This window comes from Hetaerina americana, unplaced genomic scaffold (genome assembly GCF_022747635.1).
Source record: "Hetaerina americana unplaced genomic scaffold, ioHetAmer1.1.p SCAF_1, whole genome shotgun sequence".
Taxonomy (NCBI): domain Eukaryota; kingdom Metazoa; phylum Arthropoda; class Insecta; order Odonata; family Calopterygidae; genus Hetaerina; species Hetaerina americana.
This window is the reverse complement of record NW_027286069.1, coordinates 81,450,450-81,471,026: the sequence shown is the minus strand read 5'-3', so window position 1 is coordinate 81,471,026 and position 20,577 is coordinate 81,450,450. Positions and strand designations below refer to the sequence as shown.

At 34.8% G+C, this 20,577-nt stretch overlaps 1 protein-coding gene across 1 annotated transcript in view; it reads left to right on the top strand.

The window, feature by feature from the left end:
• The window catches only part of Crtc (CREB-regulated transcription coactivator), a 104,306-nt gene extending 83,729 nt beyond the window's left edge, over positions 1–20,577 (top strand). The window contains exons 11-14 of the mRNA XM_071592267.1: positions 7,464–7,532; positions 10,360–10,858; positions 13,098–13,427; positions 17,229–20,577. Coding sequence (XP_071448368.1) covers positions 7,464–7,532; positions 10,360–10,858; positions 13,098–13,342 — 813 coding nt within the window. The 3' untranslated portion in view covers positions 13,343–13,427; positions 17,229–20,577. The remainder of the gene's footprint in view (positions 1–7,463; positions 7,533–10,359; positions 10,859–13,097; positions 13,428–17,228) is intronic.

The window sequence follows — 20,577 nt, the reverse complement described above, 5'->3', positions numbered from 1 at the left end:
GCCTTACTCCCAAATTTAAATGATTTTACTTTTCATTTTGACTGTTATTCTTATTCTCTTATGGCTTTCTTCTAATGAATTTTTCTTTGTGGTGGACAAACTTTTACTGTGGACAAAATTTTAAAATTTGAACAAAAATATCACAAAAATGTTTGGAAAAATGTGTGATTACTAGCAACATTATGTTGCTGGCAGAATGAGTGCTCAAGACAAACTGTAGTAGCAGGCTTGCAATGAGTTCAGAAATTCCCCTTCCTTGTCACTCATTATGCAAAAAGTCACTCGTTAAGCTAATCGTTTTCGGGACCAATATTTTTTCCCGTCATGCTCATTATGCGAGATTCCACTGTTATACACATTTTCATTAAAATGTTAAATGTGAATTTAATCTATGTTGGAATTTTTCAATTCTTGGATAAGTTTCTGCTTCTGATGCCCCTCAGATTGTTTAATTGTCTTCGGGAACTGGTGGCTAGAGTGTATATTAATGTGAATGCATTTTGACTTCACCGATTCACATTTTAATGCCAACTCTCATATCTTTTCATATCATCCTCTTATGAAAAGCATTTAATCTTAGAAAACTAAATTAGTTTGTATGTTAAAATTCATAGTGCACGGTCAAGGTGAATGGGGAGAGATTATGTGTGAATAAAAGGTTATCAAGAGGACAGAAACCATTATAATGATACCCACTCGCCATCAACTGTAGGATAAAATCCATTTTAAATGGTCTTTTGATGATATTTTTTTCGACCCAGTGAATATTTATTTGACATGTTAATTTGCTGGGGTTTTTTCATATGAAAGAATGAACTCTGTGATATTGTAGTCAGTATTTCCACCCCTTGATAAAAGTGAGAAAAACATGTTTGTTTCAGCCCTCTGATAGGAGAGGAAATGACATTTTCTCATTTTGTGTTTAAGGGCTGTTGCATTTTCAATCATACTTTATCTACTAAATATTGAAGAACTCCATGGTTCCTTATTTGAATAGAAATAGAATCCTCATGAAAAATGTGTCCTTAGCTTTCAAAATTAATATCAAATAGGAGTGGTCCTGGATAGCATTATTCTGTAAACCCAATATTTTCAGCTTTTGATTCAGCTTGAGCAAGTTTGTGTTTATTTGTATACTCCAAATCTTCTATAGAAATGGTAGTAGTGACCTTCCATTATCACCCTGCTGGTTAATGCTAGGAGGTTATTTTAGAGGTTGGAATTGGGACAGAAAGGAATTGATTTATTAATTTTTTTCTATGAATTATTGCTGTAGTTTTCCTTTACCTTAGAATGCACTCTCTTTTCCAAATTTTCACTATACTTCAAATCTGATTAGGTGCAGTGAAACCTCAAATTTATCTTAAGTTATTTAATAATATTTAGAACACTTCTGCTAATCAATACGCACATGTCTCCATTATCCAATTAATGTGTGTCCTAAATATTTTTTGTGAAGATTTAATGGTAACATTAAAATATTTATTTCTTAAACTTAAATACTTCTAGGTAGCAAGGGTCTGTTTATGTCAATCTTTTTTAGATTTCATTGAACATAACAGTTGCCAATATATGCGCGTAAAGGAAATGCAGTTAGTTGGTAGAAAACTGTGGTAATAAATTCTTTTAAGAATGCTAATTCCAAGGTTTGGTGTTTTCAGCTTGATTTTTACATTAGTAAATATCCTTATTTCAACAAATATTCACAACTCATATCAATTCAAAGGATAAAAATCTGTCTTTTTCTGCAAAGATTCTAATTTCCTTTGTGACTTTTATAATATGGTTTCACACAATTCTAATATAAATGCTATAATATCTGTTATAATTTAATTCATATATTTAATTATTACCATTATTTCATCTGCTTTAAAAAATTGTGGGAATGCAAAAAAACTTCATATATTTTACCAGTGAAAACAAATGTACTATGTTCATCTTCATGACTTAAATCTGTCTTCCATGAGGGTATTCTTCTATCCTGCAGTATATGTTACCTAAGGTAAGTTCAGAACTTAAAAGAAAATACCCAGTTAATGAATGAATTGAAATTTCAATGTATTCATATTTAGTCATTGTGGTATATTAGAGTAATTTCCCAACTATTTCAGAGTTTTTATATCCAGACAAAAGAATTTATACTGAGCATGTTTAAGTATTTCATTATGCAGGCATATTACGTAAAGTTAACTGTTAAATTTAGGGGCCACCTATTAACTTCAGACCTGGATTATGCAAACATTTTGTCATAAATTGTAAATAGTGTCAGATTTTAAGTAAATTGTAACCTTGTGATACATTCAGCTTCAATCTTACTTAGCAGTCTGCATGCAGTTTAATATACTCTGGTGCTGAGTCATAAAAAAAAATAAGATTTGAGTAACTAATTCTATTAATTAAATGAATCATTTATTTTAATTTTACTTTTAAAAGTAAATTTCATTTTTACCCTTCCAATGTTTTGCTTTTCATAACAATGAAGTCTCAAGTGAATATAAATTATCTCTGCCCTTGGGCTTGGTGGTTGTAGTGTTCCAACTGATTTTTAAAATTTAAAATTCACAATTTGACATTTATGTGAACTTTAAATGAACTAGTACTACTGCAAGTATTGTTCAATTCTATTGTAGGTATTTGGTGCTTGTTCATTCAGTGAACAAGTTATGAGCATCACAGTATTATTATTGTGCATAAAGATGTACGCTCAAACTTGATGAAATATTTTCAAATTCAAAGGCATTCAGCATTTCTCGAATACATTTAAATCTCTTAAAGACAGAATCACCAAGGATTGTGTTATATTTTCTAGATAAGCTGATTTTCCATTTTATATGGGTTTAAAATGATGGGACATAAAGGCGTGTGTATTTTTGTGATAGATCACTATGTGCTTGGAACAATAGCTATGTACATGGAACAACATGATACTTCATTTCCCCTAAAAACTACCAGTCCAGAAAAAAGAAGAAAAATATTTCATGGAAACAGGTTCTTGGACTAAAATGGTGTTTTAACATTGAACATCAGATCCAGAACCACAGATTATCTAGGTTATTTTTCACCTGTTATTTTATTTCAGTCTTGCACAGGTTAGACCTCTTGTAATAACATACTAATAATATTAAATGCAACACAAAATGCTCTCCATATGTGTCTCTTAGGGTCCATCTTTCAGAGGGATTTCCTTGAAAAGAGCATGATCATTATATGTTACGACTTAATATTTCTCTCTATTAGCAGGTTTCTTCTTGGTTTGCTTTTATTTCGTTTCACATTTGCTGATTTCACCTTTTTTTCTTACCAGCTGGGAAACAGAAGCTATTTGGCTATTTCTTTAAATCTATAGTCCACGTAGAATTCTCTACATAATAGGAAACATAACAATAATTTGGATTTTTTTAAGCCCAGATTTCATTACTGCGGTGGTCCTTAAATTTTAGATATACTGTAAACCCTCGATTATCTCTGCTGATGGATGCATGATGAAGCGTGGATTACCGCACAGAAAATTTGTCCATGATATGAATGGATGTACATGAAAACTCCTTTTTCATTCCTTGTCATTAATTTCCATGTTTTAGTGGAAAGTAGAACTTTTCCCACTTTTTAAGGGTGGAATTTTAGTTTTTTGATAACGCAGAGCTATCATCAAGTGAAAAGCAAAATGTGTTTTCCTCAGAAAGCTAAATCATTCATGTAGCCAGGAAAAAATGAATGATTAGTGAAGGATAAATGTTGGAAAGGATCGCTGATATGGATTCGTATTTTTCATATAATGCAGATCAAAATATTGCAATGTAGATAGTTATGCCTTATAAGTTGCATATTAGAACTTATGTACTTATGTAAAAGGGAATATAGAATTCTCAGGGCTAATGCTTGTGAGGGGAAATGATAGAGGGAAAGTAGAGGTAGTACAGAAATGTTTAAGTTTTAACATTGAATACTAATGACACCATTTTATTTTGTGAAATTAAAAACTTTTAAGAAAGCACAGGTATGTAAAACTAATTTTTTTAAAGTTTATCAAAGTTACAAAGCATTTAATTTTCTTTAGGATTGTAATTTTGTTGAAATTTAGAAGTTCTGGTAAGAGAATATGATATAATAAGAGGCACAAATAACATGCATGGATAATCGAGAGTTCGCTGTATTCCCAAGATTTCTGTGATCCCCGAAAGATGAAATTAAAACTATAATAGTTAGTTCCACTGAATTTTTAATTAGTCATCACCAGTATTAATATTATTGCTTAAAGAAAAACTTTATCTTTATTCAATATTGAACCAACGACACCTGCAGGTATTTAATTTTTGTCTGGGATTTTAATTTACAATCAATAGTCAAGTGAAGACTATGACTCAGGCTCTTAATTATTTTTTATCACAAAATATATCTTATCTTCCATTGATGTCAACTTAAATATGCCGCTATCCACTTAAAAGGTGTGTGGCAGAGGGTGCAAACACCAGGTGGGAAGTTTAAGTGATAAGGGAGGATATGAGAGAGGAAGGGGAAAATATTTAGTAAAAGTCTGTGAAATAACGTGCAAATTTTTATGCGTTCTGGAGGAAGACATAATTCAAAACAATGGTTAATTCACCTAAGAAATTAGTTATTTGTTATGGAAAAAAAGGGAATAAAAATGAACCAAAACCATTTATATGACAGACCTCCACTATTACAAGACAGATCATGCCGAATTGAAAAGAAAGAAAGGGAAATTCCACTATCACATGGACATGCAACTCATGGTCTCCGCCCCTAAAGTCACAGGTAGGCAATGTGACACACCGCTGTAGGCAGCGGATGGCATGAGATGCCCCCCCCCTCCCCTACCCACAGAGAGAGAGATGAAGAATGGAAGGAGAAGGTTGAAAACAACAAATAAAGGCAGGCAACATTGTACTGAGCACTACAATTATTTAACGGTAGTCCCATAGCAATGGAATTCTCATTATTTTGAATACTTCTTATTTATCTTAGGCTAGGTATATGGTGTTCACTCTCCACACCTATATACACACCTTGTTGTCCATTATGTTCTTCTCTAGGATGTTTTCTCATTTATCCGGCTGAGCCAACAATTTTTGAGATTGCATCCATTAGCCCATTATAGTAAATTGTTTTTGCTTGAATAATTGTCAAAGCATGTCATATGTCATTTGGATATGTGTTTCAAAGTCATTGTTATTTTCTTTTTGTAGGTATGGTTGATTGTTTACCTTTTTCATTTATGATCCTGTGACATAGATTTTTTTGGGTTAAGGCTTTTATGAATTGCCTAAAATTAGTACCGTATTTTCCCCTTGATAACACATACTTTATCTATGCAAAAATGTTCAGATGATCGAAAAAATGACGATGCGCGTTATGTGATGAAAATGGAAAAAATCCAAACAAAGATGCATTTTTACATATACATATCTGATATAGACTTATTTTTATGCCCATTATATATCATTTTTACGCGCATATATATGTGTATATACAAATGTGCGGCCTCTATACACATTCAAGATAACTATGAAGCCTTTGGCGCGCAGCATCAATACAAATTCATGATAACTAAAAAGTTCTGGGTGCGTGTTATTGATGGGAAAATACGGTAATATTAAATGTATTCCTTTATCTTGTTAGCCCGTTCTAGAAGAGTGATTTGTCTTAAGTGATTCACACTTCATTAATACTCATCAACTCAATTAATAAATTGAAATATAATGTAATGAGGCCAAATAGAATTGAGTTAAAAATGTATGGTGATGATATTTCAATTAAGAGATAGTTGTTATCCCTGAAAAGACAATTTTTTTTCACCTCTTTTAATGTATGTTTGTTATTCCAAAGCCCTCTAATATATGTCACTTCTATGGTATTGTGAGGATAATGCAATTCAGTTTTTAGAATAATGTCACTTATTTTGATATGATGATCTGTTAAAGTTCTGTTGTAAAGTTAAAACAAAGCATTTTTGTCCTACTTTTATTCATACCTTAATGAATGTTCATTTTGACGGCAAATCAGTTTGAAGTTGCTTCATACTATGCTTAGCTATTTGTTGAATTACTAGGAGCAGTGAGTGGTTGGATGCAATGAAGCTACACATGCTTACTACTTGTTGAATATGGTAAATGATTTAGCATTTAGGATATGCTAACCCTTTTTTCAATTAATTGCTGAAATATTCCTTTAAAATGTGGCACATAGGGGAAAAAAAATGCTTCAACATCATTATTTCATCAACAATATGTGTGCGTGTTATTAATATAGCTAATGGGAAATCAATATTTATTGGAAATTGCTGCTTCCCTTCTGGCAAACCACAAAAGGATTGGTGTCAGCTTGTTCACAGCTTAGTGGAGACTAGTTGCGGATGGACATCTCCTAATGAGACCAACAGCACCCAGGTGATGAAGCCTACATCATCGTCCTCTTCAGTTGTTATCTCCCTTATTTGTTTGTCTCAATTGCCTAATCAGTTCTGCCATTCTCCATATCCATCTCTGTCCCTGGCGGACACATCAGTTGATGGAGAATACTGATGTATGCTTTACTTGTGTGTTTAGAACCAGTGATTGTCATATATAATGTGACTTTTATTACAAATATTAATGTGATTTTTATTAGTGAGTTTCGTCCGGGATTTTATATAAAGTTTGAAATTTTCTTGCACACAAGTATCCATACTGACTCATTTTTATTATGCATGTTTTATATTTAATATTATCTTTTCTCTCTGCAGTATTTGCTGCTAGGAAGAGGATGGCGATTTTTTTACTCTTGTGTATTTATTAAGGACTGATCAAATTTTGTTGTTTTTAAACATGTTTGTCAAGATAAAGCATGTCATTTCAATAATTTGCACTTGAAAGTTTGAGAGAGATAGTTCATGAAGTCAGCTTCTGCATTTATAAGTTATTCACCATAAGTTTTTAGTATATAACCAGTATTTGCTTACCAAATGTTTAGCTTGCATGATAACAATTTTACATATTCATTCACAAGTAGTAAGTATTTTGATTGTTCTATTACAATAATTTTTCTGTCTTGTAAATACTCTTTAACATTCTGCAGACAAATGTTTTATTTAAAAAAGTGAACTATTTTTTCGTATGCCACGCTTAATGCAGAAACTGAAGTATTGTAGCAAAATTTAGCGCCAGGGAATGAAGCAGTGGGTTGTGAATGTTGAAAATAATTATTTCATTTTTACTTTTTATGAATGTATATTTTTCAAATCAGAATAACTTCTGAAAGAACTGTATTGTGCATTATATTTAAGTTGTATGTGTGTGTATATTGGATTAATACTTGATGTTTAAATTCTTCTTATTTAGATTTTTTTCTTCTTTTTTGAGTGTTTTTAAAGTTATCTTATTTTGTAGAGTATTTCTTCCATTGTTTCTTTAGATATTTCTTTGCATACATAATTTGAAATATTCATTTTCTTCCATATTTTCCAGATGGATAATCCTGTGTCCACAAGCAATGACTTCATAGGCTCTCAAAGCGGCAATATGCATTACTCACTGGTAGGTTAATAATGTAATATTTTATGGACCTCCAGTTTTTTTACTATTTAGCTTTTATTTCATTGTTTCAAATCAGTACATTTAACCTGGGAGGAAAAATAACAATTAAACTGACAAACCTTTGATAAAATTTATTGAAAATCATATTGTAAGGCCACTTATTTAAACTTTTAAAAACCTCTTAAAAATCAAGCTATAGCAATGAATTTTATTCATGCCCGTAATGTGAACAGTCTGTTGTAGCCCTATCATTTTATCTTACTTCAAGATATCCCAGAGATGAGTTTTATTTTGTCCTGCGAACAAATGAGGCATTGTACATTATAAAGGTTCCAACATTGATAATATAATAACAGTTAATCTGAAATCATTGATTGAATGATCAATTAATCAACCTGCTAAAGAACAAACTTATGGGTATAGCCTGATTTATTTACATATCGAAGCACAATTAGAAACTTCCCATTGCTATGTAAATTAATATGATATGACCTCAGATGTTAAATTTCCTTGCTAACCCTAATCTATGGCTAACTAGGGGACTCATAATGCAGATCTTTATTTTCCTCTCTAATATTTCTGATTAATGTATTGACCATAAACACCGTAATCAACTCGAAGGTCGGTTTGGTAGGTGATTGTAGAGTTCACCCAGTACTAAGCCGAACAGCACGTGAAATTCATACATCAGGTCAGGGGGGCCAGTTCCTTTCCCTGTGCCGGTTATGGTTTCCCAGGGAGATCTGGTACCCAAAAAATCACATAGCTGGGATGAAGCTGAAGATGCCCAGAGAGGCTTGCCTGGGAATCGAACTCTGGCCCTCTGGTCAGTTGTCCACCGCTCTACCCCTGGCCTACCGCGACCCACGATTAATGTATAATTGTGTACAGTACATGCCAAACATTTCAGGGTACCTATTTTCTTAATGGTTATTACAGGAATAGCCTTGAGCATTGATATTTTTTATTACAAACTGAACAATGTGTAGCTTAACTTAACAAAACTTACTTAACAAAACTTAACAAAATTGCCGGCCTCGGTGGCAGCGGGGTAACGTCCTCGCCTACCAACCCAGAGGTCGTGGGTTCGATTCCCACCTAGGTGAATTTCCCTCCATATAGGGCTTGGTTGTATGTGATTGTCGTCAAATGTCTGTAATGTAGGGTTAGGTGGAAGAAGGGACTATCAGTCCCAACCTCACCCAATTAAGTCGATAAATAAAAAAAAAAAAAAATAGCTTGTTGGGCCCATTAAAAGCCTGTTGTTGACTTATAATGAAGTCACAGAAATCGGTGAGTTTTGCCTTAAATGAAAATTCCATGCCCATTTTATAAAAAGTAAATGCGTTTTCTAAGTGTTTCCAGTCTCATTGGCTTGGGAAAAGTATTGACATTTTATGTATCCTTTTTTAGAAGGCAATTGTAGAAATGTTGTTAATGATAAAGTGTATTTAGCCCACTATTCTAGAAGTTGTCAAATAATGCATTTAAATAGCTGTGAGCTCATTTTCCATCATACAGGGTCGCACCCAAAAGCGGTAGGACTGATTTTTTTTACGAGAATTTTATTGACGATATACTTACATCGACTTAATTATCTTCAAAGTGTGCTCCTTGAGCTGCTACACACTTAGTATAACCTTGCTCCCATTCCCCGTACGCCCACTGGAAATTTTCTTTGGGGATGCCATTGATGACCCTCGTCGAAGCCTCTTGAACGGCTTTTATCGAGTCAAAACGTCGTCCCTTGAGCTGTCTTTTCATTAGGGGGAAGAAGAAGTCCGGTGGTACCAGATCAGGAGAATAGGGCGGGTGCGGCAACGTGGCAACGGCGTATTTGGCCAGGAGCTGTCTGACGACGAGCACGCCATGGCACCATTTTTCGGCACCATCTTGGCGCACACCTTGCGCATGGCCAAATCCTGTGAAATAATGCGTTGGAAGTTGGATACAGACAGATCCAACTGGTCTGCAATTTCTTCACTGGTTAAGCGTAGGTCTGTGTTCAGCAGTGTCCTCACTCTGTCCACATTCGTTTCGGTTCTTGCCGTTGACGGCCGTCCGGAGCGATGGTCATCTTCAACGAGCTCCCTACCCCCTTTAAACAACCTGTGCCACTCAAATACTGTGGAATGGCTTAAGGCAGTGTCCCCATAAGCCTGCTTGATCATACCGAGGGTCTCAGTTGCTGTCTTCCCGAGTTTCACACAAAACTTCACGGAATAACGTTGCTCTAAATTCAGATTCATTTTGTTTTTCGACGCGGACAAAAAACTTGCTTCACTAAAAATGGTGTCCTCACTCAACGACAGCCCGCAGGCAACTGAGGTTGGTGTCGGTCTGTTGCTAAGAGCCCCCTCCACCTTACCCTGCCAGGCAGACCCCCCTCCACTGCTCCGTTTGCACCAGAGAAAATCAGTCCTACCACTTTTGGATGCGACCCTGTAGGTTTGGCCATCAGTACTCTATTGATAGCTTAAATATTTTATATAGAGGTGTTGAAAGTGGGCACAAAGCATTTCTGAGTGGATTATTCGGGGGGGAAAAACTCTTCAGAATGACCTTGGAATGTGAAAACACACATGTACTCCAGTGTAATTAGAGGCATATTTTGTTTTATTCATTTATTGAGAAGCATGCATAAAAAAAGAGGACTCATTTTATGTTCTTTGCTGGTTTTTACTTACTCCTGGGTGTGTTGTTACGATCATGAAATATTGCATGAGGATTCTTCTGCCACTGATTTTAAGTTTTTTTCGTGATCCTTTTTTCTTTTTTCACATGTTCTTTTCTGATTCTCATATATTCCCCATATTCTACCTGACAGACAAGTCCAAGCATGAGTATGGTTGGAAGCCCAGATGATGGTGGAGGTGGGATAGACAGCGTCAATTTGGCTTGCCTTGGTTTGGAAATGGGACTGGGGTTGAGCTGTGGCAACACAATTGGACGTGTTTCTCACCAAGATGCTACAAATAATGGTGGCATGGGGCAAGTCACAGATGGTGGCTATTACAGCCACAGACAGTCCCCTTCCTCACCCTCATCCATAGCCATGGATCCCACGAGACAGTCCCAGCAACAACAGCAGCAGCAACATCACCACCACCCGCATCAGCAGCCGCACCACCAGAATCAACAGCACCTTCCATTTGGAGTGGGGATTAGGCAGTTACCTTCGATTTTGTCGCAGCCCCCTCCCCAGCCGCTGGATCCCATTGGTGGTGGCGGGGGTGGAGGAGGGGGCGGTCTCAGTGAGAGTGGGCACCATACTGCACCCCAGACTCCTAATTCCCCGACCAGTATTCCAGACATAATCCTCACAGGTATCATGGAAATAAAATGGGGTTATTTTATTCTTTTTGTTTTTTCAAATTGTATTTGTAACAAAATACTGATATGTAGTCTAGTCTTCTTAGTGCATATTGGCAAGTCGAGTTGATTAAGAAGTTTGTAACCGACTGCCTTCCCTTTAGTCACATAAAATTGCATGATATACCTTACTCTCTGTTAAATAGCAGTGTTAGTATTTTTAGGGGAGGCAACCAACAGCTGAGGTCATTTGTGCCATCAGAGATGGAGGGGAAAGGAGGAAGGGTGGAGAGAAAGCTGGCGTGGGCAATATAACAAAAGGTGCCAAGGGGTCTGCAGCTTAATGTCCCATTCAACAGATGGCGTACTCACTCAAAGTACTCTCCACAAAGCACCTCAATTAGATATCGGGATATCACTTAAAAAGATCTGCAATCTCCTGGATTTTCTCTGTTAAAGTATTTTACTTATTTCAGTAGCATTTTCCTTCATTACGGACATCTAAAATAGGATGAAAGAGGCTTGATTGGTTTAATTTAGATGGAAATTAGGGCAACAGCTTCTCTATCAAGAGTTGAACTAGGCTGTAATCAATAATTAACTAATTTTGGATACAAATAAGTATCTCTTCTTCACACATAAATAACACTTCTTGATTCTGGACTTCAGAACTTACACTGTCCTGCATATATGTAGTAATGCTGTGAAACTCCAAATTTATGTTTTAGAGGGCACCTGTGAAAAAATCTAAAATTGAGTTTGAAAATTATTGAAAAAAATGCTTCAATTTTCTACGAGTGAAATATCTTCCAGGATTATAATTTAAATAAATAATCTTAATATCCATTATTGAAATAGAAAGAAAGACTCGTACTTTTCCACAGATTTTATTATACGGCACAACGCGTTTCACCGACTTGCGGCATCATCAGGTACCTGATGATGCCGCAAGTCGGTGAAACGCGTTGTGCTGTATAATAAAATCTGTGGAAAAGTACGAGTCTTTCTTTCTATTTCAATAATGGATATCAATTACTTCCACGAAGTGAAGCCTGAAACAATAGAAATAATCTTAACACCAGCAATTTGTTTATGCATGCAAGTGCATTAATATAAATAATAAATTTGAATTACCTGTTCTGGCATTGAAACAAGAGACCTTCATTAAATTTAAATAAAAGATCAGCTACTCTTAAATTTGTCATTAAGTGCCCTCTCTATATCAGTTAACCTTATCCAACAGCAGTTTCCAAGGTATTTATTTATTTATTTATTTATTTGGGATACATTGCTGTTAGGCGATAAGCCGGGTGGCAATGACATGATATAACAAACAGTAGTCATTCTTAAAACATATCACAGTGTCATTAAATAGTCGCCATTAAATAGTGTCATTTAACAATCCCATCATGTATACCTTTTGCATTCACGCCTAAATGATTTAATGCTTTTGGGTAAGGGCTTAAAGAGTTCATCAGGCAGCTGGTTCCACTCTTTGATTCCCATATTTAGGAACGAAAACTTGGCGGTGTTTGTCCTTTGGGGCATGGATTTGATTTTAAGCGGGTGATCATTCCTGCCGAGATAACATGGCTTATTTACACTCTCGTTCAGTTCTTTCCAGCCTCCGTCAGCTTTCAATATTTTAAAAATGGCACACAGTCTATTCAGCTTCCGTCTGTTCTTTAGTGACCCCCATCCTAGTGAGCCTAGCATGTCACTTACACTGTCGGTCTGCCTATGTCGCCCTAAAACGTACCTGGCAGCCTTCCTTTGCACTGCTATGAAGAGCCCTCAAAGAAATATCATAAATGCTTTACTTATTTATTATCATTCTCACTGTTGCATGCCACTCTGCATTAATGTGATCGCTAATGTATTGTACTGTCTAACTATTTTCTATGCTTGAGGAATAATAATATAATATGAAAATCAATACTCTTAATTATTGCTCAGAGAATGACTAAAAATTTGAATTTTCGACTGTCAATAGAATTTCCAGATTCCACTTGATTATCAATGTTTTTTGCAATCTAAATTAATATCAAAATTAAATGATATCTTGAATTAAGGTCAGTCGGAATCTCACCTATGGCCAAAACCAACCTTTGGTCCATTATTCTGGTATGTGACTGCATGTACTAGTGTGACTACAGTTTATGTGCGAGTAAATATCATATCAAACTGTCTCTCAATAAGGAGGAGAATTAAATTCACCCAAGTGCTGATCAATTTCTTTCTATCAATTTAAAGACTTTTCATCAGGAGCTGGTGATGACATCTCAGCAACCAAAGACCTCAGTAGAGTATTGGCAGCTGGTGGGACACCAGGGATAATCGAGGAAGAAGATCTTTCCCCATACCTGTTTGATGCGGATGCCTTACGCCAAGATTTAGGGACTCTTGACTCTGATGGCCTGCAGATGCTCACAGCTCCTGACATGAACTCTATTACTGATCCTGCGACTGAAGATCATTTTCGACATGATCGGCTGTAGTGTTGGAATAATTGTGACTTATTGTGGATTATGAGGCTGGGGTGTGGAAAAGTGCCACTGCCATGAGAGCAGGCCAAAGCTGTGGGTAAGTATTTTGAGTAGCATAATTATAGCACCATCTCATTATACAAATAAAATATTGGATCAAAGCACTAGATACAGTAGAATTTTATTTGTACTGATGGTGATTTAATAACTACTTTTTTGTGAATTTCTATGATTTACAGGATATTCTAGCTGTCATTGTCAGTATTTTAGGGTGGTCAATCTTTTAATGACTGGGATAGCATGGCATGTTATTGGTGGGATAGATGCATTATATCTTGGAAAGGGTTGAGAGTTTAATTTGTTAATGTTTTACCTGTTAAAAAGTCTAAAAATTTTTGTTTTTTCATTCTTGTAATTGTTAAAAAAAATTTAGGGAGAAGCATATTTGTTGCTTTATTTCTGGCAGAAAATAACCAATTCTGCATTTGTGATTAATTGAAAATAGGCATGGAAAACTACTGTTAATATGCAAACTATAGAACTAATGAAATCACATGATCAAATTAAAAACCTCATAATGTTGCACTTCGAAATAAATCTACTTTATATAGTGAATAATGATGTTGTGCCTTGAATTACTCTCTTCAAATTAGAGGCCAGATTTTAGCAACCAATCCATCAATCCTTGTGTGATTTTTCTCAAATCCAAGTTAGTCGATGATCAGTACAATACCAGTTAATTTTTTCTATCGCTGATGTACTCTCCTTTCACCCTAATTAGAGGTCAAACCATGGTTTTGATATAACTGATTTTATCTTAAAGCTGATTATTTTTGCTGACAAATCAATTGAAAAGGGTAGGTTTTTTTATGTCTAGAATTTTTAATAATGCATTTATGCCCGCCATTAAGTGGTTCCTCATAAATGACAGGTCATTTATTTAAGAGCATAAAAGCCAGGAATACTTTGCCTGCATTTCTCCCATGACCATTAAGTTATCATATCAATGGGATAGAAAAATAGTTAAATAGAGAAGTTTATTGTGCATAGGCATTGAAAGATGAAACATTTATATGTCCAATATGCTACCATATCATCCAGTTACAGCACTTACATTCCATAGTATTGATTGTTTTTCTCTGGTTTAGGACAGTTTCAGACTTAAGTCATTTCTCTGGTTGATCTTTAACATATCCATCTATTACTGCCTTATCCTTATGCTGTAAAAAATTGACTGTAAGCTAAACTTTTTTTGCTTCAAAAAGGTCTTTTAGAATTCATAGTAGTATTTAGGGGAGGCAACTGACAGTTACAGTCATTTGCGCCATTAGGGATGGACAGGAAAGGATGAGGGGTGGAGAGAAACCCGGCATTGACAGTAGCCTACTCTTTACGAAAGGCACCAAGGGGTCCATGGCTTAACTTCCCATCCGAAGGATGGCGTACTCACTCAAAGTGCCCTCCACAAAGTACCTCAAGTAAGGATCGTGGTACCACTGAAAAATATTCGATGCTGCTGGGATTTGAACCCCAGGCCCTCAGGGTGGGAAGCCAGTATGTTAGCCATTGCACCGTATTGATCCCCTTTCAGAATATATTAGAATAATTGATATCTTAGCAAAATATGATTATATACTTCTCACAATATGTCTGTGTGCAGTTCAGCTAACTTTGAAGAGACATGAGCTATTTGGCAATATTAATTTAATGCAATTACCTTTTTCTCAAATTATGTTAGTTATGAGGCTTGATTGTAATATGTAATAATGACTTATGCCAGGGTGGTCTTTCTACCTCACAGAAGTATAAAAAGCAAGAGCAGGTCCCCTGGAATCGATAGACAGTGGCACTGGAACTAAAATTGGTTGAAATCATAGCATTGATTCACCACACTTGTAGTATATTCAATGCTTAATGCTGTATTTCTTTAAGTCCTTGTGGTTTTCAGTTGCTATAATTGAAAATATGAAAATGGAAAGGAAGTATTGGCCATTATTTGGGAAAAAGGGAACAGATTTGGTAAATGATGGTAATCTGAAAACTTTCTGACCTTGCCATGAAGGTGACAGCACTCTTCCACAACAGATGGGGAGTATGTTCCCTCATGCATTGAAAGTTATTCACCAAAATTTCTGCCATTCTGGACAACACTCAGTATGAATTGACAACATTGGTGATTTTTAGAATGTAAATGTAATGGCGTACCTGACAGTTCAGGGTCATTTGCCTTTTAAAATGTAATTGAGGTAAGTTGTACTTACCATTTGCCTCATTTCTTATGATATAGTTGTCTTCCTCTCCTCAATCAATCTCTTTTTTTTTGTTTGACAATATTTTGAATGAGTCATTGTAAGGGTTTTTGTTGAAATGAAAAAATTTTAACATTGAGCTGTCATTAAATATGTTTTTGGAAGGCAAAATGCCTATGCAAACCAAAGATGAGTTGAACACTGTGTATGGGGACTCAGCAGCATTATTTACAAGCATGAAATTGTAGGCATTTTAATTTCAATGTTGCCGTACCAATTTGGCTGATGATGAGAATTTGGAATAGCCAAAAGCTGTGACAACTACTGTTAACATCGAAATAGTTAACTAAATGGTATCGTACAACCGTCACATTAAGGTTAGAGAGATAGGCGAGGCTTTGGGCATATCAAGAGAATGCATTTGTTATATATTGACTGAAGAATTAGTTATGCATGAGTAAAGAGCATATTGGGTGTCAGTTGTGCTCACTTTAGACCAAAACTGAATTTGAATGAACATTTCCAAGGCCGTGTTGGAGTGTTTTAAGCAAAGGGAGTCATATGTTTTGCATCAATTCATGATTGTACTCGATGAAACTTTGAACCAGTACTACACCCCAGAGACAAAAATACAGTCAAAACAGTGAACTGCAAAGGGTGAGCCTTCTCTGATCAAGGCGAAGATTGTTCCATCGATCAGGAAGGTGATGGAAATTGTTTTTTGGGATAGTTACAGAATTGTGTGCATCAATTACATTCTAAAAGGTAAAAAAAATAACAGGAGCATATTACATGTCATTACTTGTCAAGCTGAAGACAGAAACTGCAAAAAAACTGAATTTAAAGAAGAAAGTGCTTTTCAATGAGGGCAATGCAGCTGCTGACATGTCAGCAGTTGCCATGGCTATTCGAATAGTTTTTTCCCTCACCGTACTGATCTGGCCCCGATGGGCTTTTTCCTGATTCCTAACCATTAAGTTTTGCTTCGAGGTCATCATCAAACAAGGAGGTTACCACATACATAAATTCCTGTTTTTTGGAGGAAGACATCAACTACTATTAGGAAGAGTAAAAGAAGTTAGGACCATCAACGGAAAAAATGTATCGCCTTAAAAGGAGACTATTTTGAAAAATGAAAATAAATTTGAAGAAAAAAATGTCGTTTATTTGATTGGTCGAAAAACTTTTCAGACCCCGTTTTCTCTTCTTCTTTTCATACCCATGTACAATTGGGAATTGAAAATTTTATGATGGTTGTTGGCAATGTATCAGGTGTACCCCTCCATTTAAAGAATGCGTTTGGTTTTATTCATTGACTCCATTTAATGAAAAATCTAAAATTGACTTGATCCTGTCCGTAATAATTAAATGACATCATTGGTTTATTATTGTAGTTGCAAGTGTTCTGCATTTAACTTGCATTTGCAACCTCATTGCTTGATGTGTTGCATCCTAATTATTTAGATTCATAATTCTAAAGTAATAAACATTTTTCATACTGTGAAACTGATGTTAAATATATTTGTTATTTACCATTAAATTTGGTTAGCCTCAGATAATTCTCCATTAAGCATTTTACTTAATTATGGGGTTGAAAATTTGATCTTTGTTGTCATGTTATTGATTTAATTTCTTTGTTTCCCTTCAAGGTGTTATATATTCACAGTGAGGCCTCGTCCTTCTCTCTCCCATCTGTGGTTCTTGAAGAAGACTTAAATGCTAAGAATTACTGTGGTGGTGGCTGTGGTTTAAATTTTGAGCCTCGTCTACATTTTGTCAAAGAAGACCTGTCAAAGAAAGGCTTCCATTGAGTGATAATGGTCCCAAATGCAATCCTGCAATTCCTTATGCCGGCACTGAGCAAAGGCTACATGGATTTTTGGGACATGAACTTCAATTTACTTCTTTTGACTGCCTTGCCACTGTCGTGCTCTCTCTCTTTCGTCTCACTCGGGGGGGGTGTGATGAGTCTTTAAAACTAGTCCACCACATTCTGCCTTAATACTGTGTGGCAGATTTTACTCTTGCACCTAATAGAGAGCAACACAGAAGAATGTTGCTCTTGAACTCATGACACCATTTGTCCTCTTTTTAGTGTTGGTAAATATATAGAGTCCATGGTGATTTTTATAATGTAAATTTAATGACGTACCTGGACAGTTTGGGGTCGTTTGCCTTTTAAAATGTGATCATGGTAAGTTGTACTCACCATTTGCCCCATTTTTTATGATATAGTTGTCTTCCTCTCCTCAATCAATCTCTTTTTTTACAAAAAAATGTTTCATTTACTTCATCACAGTTGCTTTCCCCTGTTGTATCTAATTCTGCCAATGACTGTTAGATAATTTTTCTTATTGACTAACTTGTTTATGATTTGATAGCCAATGTATAATGTTAATTAGGCTACAAATAATTAAAAATACAGAGTTGGGAGTCAAAGATTTAATATACAAAAGGAATTCTATGTAATTGAATGCTATCTGTAGTTATGATATCACATAGTCCATTTAAAAAATTTTAATATCAGTAGAATCACCAAAATATTTTTCTTTCCCAAGAGTTAATAAATTGTAAAATTATATTATTCATTGCATGGATTCCACTGTAGTGACTTAATTGTTGTCATAATTTTTGAGCATTTCTGCAACTTTAAAGTGCAATTTAAGGTGGAGAAAAAATTGCAGTGCTCGGATGAAAGTTATCTATTGTTGAAATAAAATAAATAGTCCAGCTTTCTAAGACAGGGCTTATAATGAGCAAGAATTAAAGGTTATTAATATTTTCATGTCCCATGATAACATTTATCAGAATTCTTCTGTAGTGTTAATATATATCTTATTTTTACATCTCTACATACATTGTCACAGATTTATTCAAGCGCTTCAAAAAGATGTGTATATTTTGTGCCCAAAACTTGAAAATGAACTGATAAATAGATTGTAAAGATTTACCTTGACAAACCTGTTCAAAATTTTAAATGTTCTCGGAGGACCAAAGAATGAATCTACAAGAATTACTGTATTCTCTTATTCGGGGTGGCTTTATGATTCAAGGCTACATAAATTTGCTTTCTCTTGTACTATCTCTCTTGAACTCACAGTGTTTGAATAATGTTATAAGCTGTAATAATGTGTCCTTTTTGTCACAAAGAGAATATTCTACCAATGACTATGAGTCCCTTATCTCTCCTACTTTCAAATCCCTATCAATTTGAAATATAATGGTTTTGATTCAGGATGGTGTATTCCCCAACTCCATTTTATTAAAAGTGAATCCATAGTGTAAATTATCTTACATGAAATCTCAGTATGCATCAAACAGGACTGCTACTTAGTGAAAATGAGCGAAAGAGAGAGAGAGAGGGAGAGAGTCTTACCAAAAAAACTATGACTGATGACTCATACTGCTTTGTTTTCATGCTCTTGACATTGCTTATGGAGAAGTGGTACATGGAAAGAAATCACATTCATCCTGAAGTCCAACAAATGTTGCCTATCAAGGTAGGCCGGTTTATGTCAGGAAAGCTGTATGGGTTTCTTGTTTCAAGAGTCATGTGCAATAGAAAATAGTACTGTTAAAATAAAGAACGCACAATTAAAAGGTTTATGATAAGTAGGGCTTTTACATAGTTTTCAAGTTCTAAACTGATAATTGATGTGTGAATGGATGGCCTGTGATGAAATTTTGGTATGTCATGGGGTTGCCTTTTATTTATTACTGGTAAGCACTTTATCATTTCCTTTGATGTATTAATTGAAATAAGTATAGAAATTTTTTCTCAAAATTCTATTTAGTTAATGTTTTTAGGATGCTAATTTACTCTCCATCAAGTATGTTTAATTAAAGTGTTTGCTGTCGCAAAAAAGTTTGTACCAAAATTGTTGTGTTCCTCATATTTTATATTATTTGGTGAAAAGAAGCTAAAATATTTCTTCCTTCTGGGCCATTGTGTGTATAAACTATCAAGTGCAATGCAGCATGTTGGGTGTGCGGGTTACGAAGTGGATGTTAGTCATCCTTGTTGGTCAAAAGACAACTCTTTTTACCTGTAAATAATAGTTGTACAATGCTGTAAAATTTGTATAGATAATAAGTTGTGTTTAACTTTGATATCTAGTGTGCTTGTTGAATCCATTGTTTTTTTATTGTGTCACAAATTCATTTATAAGAGGGCTTGTGCAACCATAAGGGGCCACATAGATGTAGACACATAGATATTATCATATTCATACATTAACACGTGTCTTGAATTTTTATTTTTAAAGATACGTGTGTGCCAGTACAAAAGTTGTTTTATGAAATGAGTTTTTTTATGACTAGGGTATTAAATTCTAAGAAGAATGACATGCATCTGAGTAGTTATTGTGTACATGTTTCATTTAATCTAAAAATGTGTTGCTTTCTTAAAAAAAACTATATATTTTAAGAGAATATTCTGGCATGATGCTTGTGTGTGTGTGTGCATGTGTACAATGGAAAGTGGAAGGAAAATAGGAGGTTATGGATGCCAGAAAAGCAGAATTTGGCATCGCATATCAAAAATTACCAATTTTGCTGCAAATGTTTCAACTGAGGTCAATGACTTTTCTCATTGCAAAATGTTTTGTTATTGATATGGTTATGATTGTTTCATCATTTTTTGTGCCTCCTACACTTCCTCACACGTTACTTAAGGTGCTGTCCCAAATTGTTGAACATTAAGAAAAGTGTGAATGCACAATTTTCAATTATACACAGTATATACATATATATAAATTTGATTGTTACAGATCTTTAATTTATTTAAAATCCTTTTTACTTAAATATTGTTGAAATTTATCTCACTAAAGCATACCATGTGTTGATCATGCATGTCAGTGTATTTTGCCACGAAAGAAATTATCTCATCATGTGAATTCATTTTTCTTGTACAATATTTGTTGTCAGTGCTGCTCATCAATATAGGAAATTACCTTTTTATCTAAGGAATTACTATACTGCAATTTTAATTAAATGATT